Consider the following 9573-nt stretch of genomic DNA (forward strand, 5'->3'; position numbering starts at 1 on the left):
CAGGCAAAAGCCATGGAAGCCAGAGCTGATGGAGAGTGGCCTCCACTGTGAAGGCTGCAGAAAAGTTAAAGAGGTTGAAAAGAGAGCTACGTAGTCATCGATAGCCTTGAAGAGCAGAGAGGAGAATGGGAAGGAAGATAGTTGCTTAAGGTGGAAGCGGGATATATGGCTGGTGTTTATGATCATGGAGACTGGAGCATATTTGTCGGCCAAGTAGTAGATGGAGGAAGTGTACCAGGGAATTCACAGTATCAGAGCCAAGAGGCAGTTGAGTCTCCACTCCTGAGAACAGTAGAAAGGTCAGCATCACAAGCATGAGTGGAAAGCTTGGCCTTGGGAAGGGGTGAGTGGTATTTCCTCCTGGAAGTAAAGAGGAAAAGAGAAGGGGAGAGGTGACGAGGCAGAGAGGATTTAAGAGGGAGAGGAAAGTCAAAGTGTTCATAGGCCATGGCCTGATCTGCCATCTGTATCCATTCAACGTTTTTTGAGCACTGACTATATGCCCAGCAGTGTGATGAAAACGGGAGATACAGGAAGAAAAGCATGGCACCTGACCCAAGGAGCTCATAATCTGGTGAGGGGCACAGGCAGGAAATGAATGAGGACAGTTTAGGGCAGGAAGTAGAGTACAGCAGCTAGAGTAGCATGAGCTGTAGCATGAATGCAGAGGAAGAACCCCAGCTTCCACCGTAGAGGCAGAGGCGAGGGAACCACAGGCAGCGTTCACAGGGAGGTGCTGTTTCACCTGAAGAATGAGTAGGAGGCGGGTAGGTGGAGATGAGGACATTCCAGGACAGAGACGTTGCTCTGTCAAAAGGCTGGAATGGGGTATAATCAGGTTGGCGTCGTGTGGGGCTGGGGTGTCACTGGGATGGAACTGGAGAGAGAGGCAAGAGCTAGCTAGCTCACGCAGGCCACACTGTCTTTTGAAGGCATAGAGGAAACATTGCAGGATTTGTTTTTTCCTTTCACGTTGAAGGAAGTTAAGCACGGCAATGGTCTGATCACATGAGGGTTTTAGAAAAATCACTCTGATGGCAGCTGAAGAACAGATTTGAGATTTTGGCAGACCTCACCATTGAGCGTGGGGAGCCACTTCGCGGGCGCTGGAGTTGAGTAGCCTCATCCACCATCCTCACAGGACAGCTTGGTGGGAGGGAAAGGGAGCCGATCATGCAGGAGTGGGCTCCTGCCTCACGTGCAGACCGAGGCAGAAGGGGAGGAGGTGGATGACTGGGTCTCTCCATGGGCGACGATCTGCGGGGAAGCAGAAGGACAGAGAACAGGGCAACACTGAGTGCTTGAATGGCTGGATGAAGTTGCACCTGGACATGCAGTGGGAGGGAGGTGTGGAGCCAGGATGGGCCCCACAGCTTGAGAGGCGAGAAGGATGCAGAGCTGCAGGCTGCAGTGAGGGTACGGGCAGGGGTCAGTGAGCAGGAGGAGAGCTCAACAGAGGAGAGTGTGGCGGGGCCTCGGCGAGGAGACGTGGCCGAGGTGCTGAGAAGCTTGGTTGTCTGTCATGTCTTTGGGCCGCAGGTGTGAGGAGGGGCAAGTAGCTGGAGCAAGAGCCATTGGCTTAGTATCTTGGCTTTGACGTGGAGCGGCTACTGCAGCCCGGGAGTCAGGGTATCTCGGTTTTCTTCTCAGCTGTCCCACAGATGGGTGATGCACAGAGTCACTGATAACCTTTTTGTGTGTTTCAGTCTCCTACTTGGAAAAGAGTAAAAACATCTCCCTTCCAATTTCCTTCTATGAGTTCATTAAGCGATCAAACTAATGAAATACAGCCTACAAATACAGGCAATTCAAATCTCTTACATTTAGAATCTTTTATCAAAAAGTATACCTATAAATAAACATTTTTAAAACTAAAATGCAAACTATTAGCTGTTGTCACGGATAGAGATGTTGACTGATATTCTCTAGGAATAGCATGTGTCTTGTGGCCAATTGGCTCATAAGAAAATACCATAGTATGTGAAGGCAAAATTCGAATTATCCCTTTGCTCCAAAATTTTGTTGACTTTTTTTTTCTTTTTTTTTGGTTCTGTCCTTTAGAGCAAGGTCCGTGGTCCTGTCAGTGGAAGCCCAGATAGCATGAATGCTTCTCGCCTTAGTCACTCTGGTCAGCTGATGTCCCAGCCTCCCAATGCCCCCAACAGCTTACCTGAGTCAGGCAACAAAAGGTATGTCATCGTTAATAGTGCCAAGTGTAATATTTAAGGGCACATCTGTAGGTCATGGGATGGAAATGCATGTTTATCATTGATAGACTGTTTCATCTGTTTAATGGTTTTGTGTATGTTTTCCTTGGTGTTTGTTACATCTGCTAGGCACTGCAGGGATGAATGTCTCATACCGTGTTTCCCAGAAAATAAGACCTAGCAGGACCATCAGCTCTAATGCATCTTTTGGAGCAAAAATTAATATAAGACCTGGTATTATATTATATTATATTATATTATATTATATTATATTATATTATATTATATTATATTATACCCCGTCTTATACTATATTATATTATATAATACGCGGTCTTATATTAAGATAAGACCAGGTCTTATATTAATTTTTGCTCCAAAGGTCTCATTAGAGCTGATGGTCTGGCTAGGTCTTATTTTCGGGGAAACACGGTCGTCCCTTGTAACTTGCTAACTAAAGTTTCCTTGTCTGAGGGTTGGATTACTAATTGCTCAATGAGAATATTGAAAGTGCTAGTCAGTCACATGCTGTCATGTAGTCCAGCCATCATTATCTGTTCTTCAAAAGCAGACTCCCCTCAGGGAGCTCCCTGTTCATCCTACCTGAGCTCTTGCCTCCTCCCTCTCACCCCACCACCCCTTTGAGTTACCAAGTTACTGTTTTCCATCTGTTGCCTCGCATCACCTCCCACTCATCCCTTCCTTTCCCCTCCTGGCAGTTGGACGACTGCCATAGAGGTAGTGAACAAGGCTTTTTGCCTCCCTGCTTCCTGTCTATATTGCCTCCAACCCCTCACTGGTACAGTTAGTCTTCACGTAATGCCATTGGAAGGTATGTCTTGGTCAGAAACTAGCAAGGGCTTCCCACTGCCTGGAGGATCCAGCCTGAGCCTTTGCAGGCATCACGGCCGCCTCGCAGCGGCTCTCCGGGTGGATCCACTGTCCCCAGACAAAGTCCTCACTCGGGCCCAGTTTATCTTCAAGTAGAGTCCAACCAGCAACATCAACAGCATCTCGGTAGAAATGCAGATTCTGAATCAGAAGGTCCGGGGTGGGGCACAGTGGTCCATGTTTGACAAGTCGCAGCTGACTCTGATGCACACTGAAGTTTGAGAACCAGGCGTCTGGCCAACGCCCTTCCCCCACACCCCCAGCGGTCCTCCCATCTGGAGGGCACATCTGCTTCTCACCTCTTCCAAAGCCCTGAGTGCACATGCACACAGGGACTGCTGTCTTCTTGACCACCTGTGGGTTTTTTTTTTTTTTTTTTTGCTTCTAATTCAGTCCCATTCCCATTTAGTCAGCACCATCTATGTGTCAGGCCCTAGGCACTGGAGGTGGTTAAAATCAGTTCCTGTAGGCATATCTATAAACATAGAAAATAGATTAATGATTGCCTAGGACAGGTGGGGACAGGGGATGGAAAGTGGCTCACAATGGGCGGAATATGTCTTTTTGGGTGATGAAAATGTCCTAAGACTAGATTATTGTGATAGTTGCACAACTCTGTAAGTATACTGAAACAATCAAATTGTACACTTTAAATGGGTAAAATTTATGGTATATAAATTTATCTCAATAAAGCTGTTTTTAAAAGTACTGTTCCTGTGCTTGGGGAGTTCATAGCTTATGCTGTTTTGGTACTTAATCAGATGTGGCCTTAGGTTCTTAATTCTCTCCCCAACCTACAGTGAGTTCCCTGAGGATAGGAAACAGGTCTTGTGCCTCTTACATTGCCCTCTGGAGCTGGCATTGAGCCTTTAACCTAGTTAGTAGCCCCATAGATGAGGCTAAGCAAAAAAGTGCCCCTGTGTTCCTTCTATCAGAGTATTACCCTTTGCAAGGTGAGAGGAGTTCCAGGGCACTGTCTTCCTGGATTTGTCATACTCCCTCCAAGGATATCCTCAAAGCTCTAGAAAAATCATCCTGGGAGCACAGGTTGCAGATTGTCTCTCCACAACAGAGAGCTGAGGTTAGAAAAGGACAGATGGCTTATTGTACTGTCCTCTAGCTCGCCATGGCCCGTTCTTGATAAGGCACTGCATTTCTTATCAAAGAAAAGAGAGAGCACGCAGATTAATGAAATCAGTTTCCAGAACTTGCTTTTCTGCAGATCTCAGGGAACTGTGGAAATCTGGTGAAATTGCTTGGTTTATATATATTTTTCCATTTCAAAAATTAAAAAAAAATGGGTGATTTGGGAGATATCTTTAGATTTTGGTACTTTGGAGAGAATTAATAAATTCAGCTATCTAGTTAAGTCTGAAAGAGCTCTTTCACTTTTAACTTTTTATTAAGCAGGGATCTGTTTGCGTTTTCACATTGTGACCAGTAATATTTACAGATGGATTTGGGCTTCTGAAAAGTGCTTAACTGGATGAATGAAGTCACTAGTCAATGACATGGTGTTTTAAGACAAGAACCAAAATAATTATTATTCAATTTTTAAATCTTGCAAAAGCTTGTTAGCATGTTTTTAAACAGTAGTATTAGCTCTTAATAAATAATACCACTTTCTAATAATTCGATCATTTTCTTTAGTGAAGAACTGATGGCTGAAGCACATACTCTCTGGAGCCAGCTAGAAAGTGCAATACAAGACACCATGAAAGAACAGGACCAGAGTTTACAGGTAATAGCCTGTGTGAACCCCAGCTATCCCATGTCCTTTCTACAGCAGACGAGAAAAAGAAAATGGAAAGGCAATCTAGTGTTTCCTCGTTCTCAGTATACACAGGATTTTCTAGTACAGCTAGAAACAACGTGGGGGTTAGGGGCACTGACCCCCTGCACAGTCGAAAATCCATGTCTAACTTTTAACTTCCCCCAAATTTGACTAGTAATAGCCTACTGTTGACCAGAAGCCTTACTGATAACATAAACAGTCGATTAATACATATTTTGTATGTTATAGGTATTATAATGCTGTATTCTTACAATAAAGTAAACCAGAGAAAAGACAATGTTATTAAGAAAATCATTAGGAAGAGAAAATACATTTACTATATTTATTGAAAACACATATAAGTGGACCTGCGCGTTTTTCACAGGTCACCTGTACATATTTATTATTATGCACGATAATAAGAACGCTAACGATTACTGAATGGGTACAAGTACTTTATGTGTATTATCTCATTTAATCCTTACAACACTTGGTCCTTATGAAGAAGGTAACGTTATTCCGAGGCCTTCCCCTGCACCCCTGCAACCTTTTTACCACTGCTGAGTGTCTGTGTGTGGGTGGAGGGGGTGCTGAGCTAGACTTCAGGGATAAAGCAAGAATGTGTCATGGCCCCGTTTCTTAGGGACTCAGAGCTTAGTAGTAGGTAGAAGTAGTTTTAGGGAAGCTAACATGAAGAAAAACTAGTCAAGATAGTACATTAACACAAAGCTAACATTGCTGCGAGGATCCTCCGTCATTCCCTCCGATCTTTAACCGATTCCTGCCAACGCAGTCAATCACCTGCTAGCCTCCCCCTAACTGCTCAGTTTTCGGGAGAATCAGAAGGGATACCACTAATTGTAAGGACCTTTTATTTATTCAAGTGTTGTTCTCCAGCACTTGGGCCTTTCTGTATCTTTTATTGCTGCTATTCTTCCTCCTGGCACTGTATATTTTATCCTTTCACTGCTAATTTGCACTTCTGCCAGCGGAAAAGGAAGTCTTATCAGGCCATTTCATCTGGTGAGGTTAGAATTCAATAGCTGAGATTTGCTCTTGGTACCCCCCACCCACAGTGAGCATAAATAAATAAATGCTGTGAGCACAAGTAACACTAAAATTGCCTTTCCAGTTTCCATAGTCACAGAATTTCAGGGACTCCAAGCCAGTCCAAAGAAAAAATCCTGTACAGTGACAGAATATGTCACTTCAGCTCAAGGATACCCTGCAATAATAAGACTTATTACTGAGAGGATTTAAATTTCCTTCTAAATTGTGCTGGTTGCCTCTGGAAAATATTTAAAAACAACCTGAGGTGTATTGGTGGCCACTGTATTTTTAACCTGCCTGTTGACTTTCAGTCTCTAGACTGGAGCTGGTTACAGACGGAGGAAGAAGAGCAGAATAGCCTGGAGTAGGCCTCGTGACTGTGTGGGTGGCCTGGACCTGTTGGGGCTTCTGGTCTGATGGTCTTCGCACTGTGGCCCCTGCTGTAATGATGTCCCAGCGATCTTTGGCACCCAGGTGGAGATCTTCTCACTTCCCCAGCCGTTGTGACATTCATTGTGGACCAAGGGTGTGGTCCTCCGTTGGCACTGCCAACAACTTGTCTGCACACTGGAAGCCCTCCATCACAGAGGCTCAGCAAATGCTGATGCCAGGTACGTGCGTGTACAGAGACCAAGCCACGGCAGCTACTTTTCTCTGCTCTGAAAAAAGTGCATAAAGTACAGTTGTCTCACAGACCGCTGGGCAAATGAATGTCTACCATGGATCTTCCAGTACAAAGTACAACCTGCACTCCCTGCCAGCCTGTCCTCTCCCGACCCCTCCTCTTCTCCAGAGGCCCTGATCCACCTGCCCTCACAGCTAGTGTTTCACCGGATTTGGCTTTTCTCAAACAGACTTTTAAATCTGGACGTGGCACGGCCCCATCCTCTCTCTTCCTCTTTTTATTTTACTGCTGCTAAAAATTTCCTTTTACCTACACTTTGGTGGTTGTCCTCCCTTCGGCAAGGTTGTAGGTAAATGTTAAGTTCCACCTGTCTGTAGTCCTTTCAGCCACAGAATGACTCATTAGAGCCAGGATGAAAGAGCAACTCCCTTCCTTTGGATCCCAAAGGTTACCTGGGAGTGAGTTGCCAAGAAGACGAAAAGGTTATCTGTCTACCACTAGCCTGCTGACCACAATGCCAACCTCCTGTCCTTGCTCAGACATATCTGTGTGTGGTTGTCATGAGACGGGGAGTCCCTGCCTCTCATGTCATCTAGCAGTATTATTAAATTGACTTATTTTAAAAATAGTTTCTATATCTCATAACATGACTCAAACACTTATACAAGATTCCACAATCCATTTTTATAATACCTATGGTTAGGACTGACGAACTCAAAATCCTACCTAATGGGGAATTTTATAAACTGGAATAGTGCCTGGATGAAACAGTGCCATAGCACTAGCACAGCTTTGACATACAGAATTTCACCTTTATATGAAATACAGCAGGAAAGCAAAACAAGGTCAGATGGTCACAAATAGGTATGTTTGGTTGGAGAAGAAAGTTGGAATAGAGGAGTTTCACAAAGTGGCTTCCATGGAAATAGTGCAGAGGGTTGCATGGGTAAGTAAGTTTTGGAAATGCTTCATGGTCTGATTACCTCTTGGAGATCTACCTTGTACACTAGTACATAAAAGTATAGCAGGCCCTCAAATAACATTGTTTCGTTCAATGTCATTTCGCTACAGTGTTGATGAGATGCCCTAGGAACTTAACTTTTGTTTATATCAATGAGCCTGTGGTAAAATTAGTGTTGTTATTGTTGTTTTGCTTTAAATCGCAGAACCTGTTGACCACATCTTGTTAGTATCATAATTTGTTAAAATGGTGACCAATCTTTGGTGACCAACTTCCCAGAACTTTCCTGGATTTAGCCCTTAAAGTTCTGTATCCCAGTAAAGCTCTCAGTCACTCACTGCCAATCCAGGATGATTAGCCATCTTACATTATGATGTGTCCATATTCTGTGTAATTTGAAATATTTGACACTTCAGCAAAGTTGCAGTTGAGGATATTCATTCAACAAGTATTTTTTTAGCAACTCTAGGTGACAAAAATTAACTCCCTACTGTCGTGAGCTTACAGTTCACATAGGTGGGAGAAGAGTAGAGCAGGGAGTAGATAATAGGTTATTTCAAATTGTAAGTTTCGAATAGTTTCAATGCTATGAAAAAAATAAAACACAGTAATGGATAGAGAGCGCCTTAGTGTTGTTCGGAAATGTGACAAGGATGTGACTACTGGGCTAAGATTTGAATGATGAGAAGAGGGCAGCCAAGCAAAGTCCTGAACAGTAAGAGAAGAGACCTAAGGCAGGTACATGTGTGTACTAAATAATGATGTGTGTGTACTAAACAAAGGGAAAAGTGGCAAGAAATAAAGGTGAGTTGGTAGGGGATAGATCACATTAGGTCTTGTAGGCCATGGAAAAAAGTGTGGATTTTATTCTAAGTGCAACGAGAAGGTAGTTAAGCAAATGAATGACATTCTGACACACATGTTTTTTTTAAAAATCACTCTTGTCCCATTTGGAGAATAGCCTGTAGGGAACAAGAGCAGAAGCAGGAAGCCCACTGAGGAGGCTGTGGCAGTAATTGGGGAGCGAGATCATGGTAGATTGGACTAGGGTAGAGATGGTGAGAGGTAATCCAGTTCAAATATGTATTCTGGAGACAGATCAGACAAGACTTGCTAACAGATTGGATGAGTGGTGTGACTCCTATGGTTTTGGCCTGTTGGCAAGTTAGATTAAAGCATCATTAACTGGGATGGGGAAAAGTTAAGGAGAAGCTAGTGGAGCAAGAATCAAGAGTTCTGTAGGACATTTTATCTTTGAGATACTTATTATGGACAACTAGAGATATCCATTAGGCAGTTTCATACATGGGACTAGAGCTTAAGGGATATCAGGACTAGAAATACAAATTTAGGAGCTTTCAAGCATTTACAAAGGTGAAACTGGACAAGATGGAAAAGTTGGCTAGAAGATCAAGGCCTGAGGCACTTTCCCATAGAGGTTGGAGGTTGGAGAGTGGAGGAGGAGCTGGAAACCAACACACAAAACAAAAAACAGAGAACAAAACAAGACAACATACTTGAGAAGTTTGTGGCTAGTAAGGAGGAAGGAAAATGCAGAGCATGTGCTATCTTAGAAGCCAACTGAAAACAAATTATTTCAGTAAGAGAGTGATTAAAAGGATAAGGTGTTACCTGTTGGTCCAAGAAGGTGAGGAAAAGAGAATTGATCATTTTCCTTGGATTTTCTGGCACTGATTTTTTTTTAAGTTGACATAAAACTCATGTAAAAAGTGATCCCACAAATCCCTAAAGACCTAACTTTCATTATTTAGAGGCGAATAATAACTTTTTTATTTAATGAGAGATGCTCCTTTTTCAGAACAAAATAATATGAATACAGCCAGGACTAGAGATTGGATAGGAAAAAGGGAGAACAGAAAAAAACTAAGATGACTCATATATCTAAATGAAGGTGGAAATCAAGGAGTTAAGAAGCTGCAGAATAAAATTAAAAGGCAAGGGATAAGGGGAAAATACAAATATTTACAAAAATACACAATGTACAAAAAGGGTTAGTAGTAATATATTTAAAAATCGAATAACAGACAACTACTCCATTAGAAAG

The 9573-nt window shown here is 43.1% G+C and overlaps 1 protein-coding gene across 2 annotated transcripts in view; it reads left to right on the forward strand.

Moving 5' to 3' along the window:
• Window positions 1-7175, forward strand: part of IKBKB (inhibitor of nuclear factor kappa B kinase subunit beta) — a 48297-nt gene extending 41122 nt beyond the window's left edge. For both annotated transcript variants that reach the window (XM_019742104.3, XM_019742103.3), the window contains exons 20-22: window positions 2062-2189; window positions 4749-4839; window positions 6234-7175. In XM_019742104.3, coding sequence (XP_019597663.3) covers window positions 2062-2189; window positions 4749-4839; window positions 6234-6290 — 276 coding nt within the window. In that variant the 3' untranslated portion in view covers window positions 6291-7175. The remainder of the gene's footprint in view (window positions 1-2061; window positions 2190-4748; window positions 4840-6233) is intronic.
• The last annotated feature ends 2398 nt before the right edge of the window (window positions 7176-9573 follow it).

Source organism: Rhinolophus sinicus, chromosome 16 (genome assembly GCF_057876585.1).
Source record: "Rhinolophus sinicus isolate RSI-liver-muscle chromosome 16, RSI-T2T, whole genome shotgun sequence".
NCBI classification, from domain to species: Eukaryota; Metazoa; Chordata; class Mammalia; order Chiroptera; family Rhinolophidae; genus Rhinolophus; species Rhinolophus sinicus.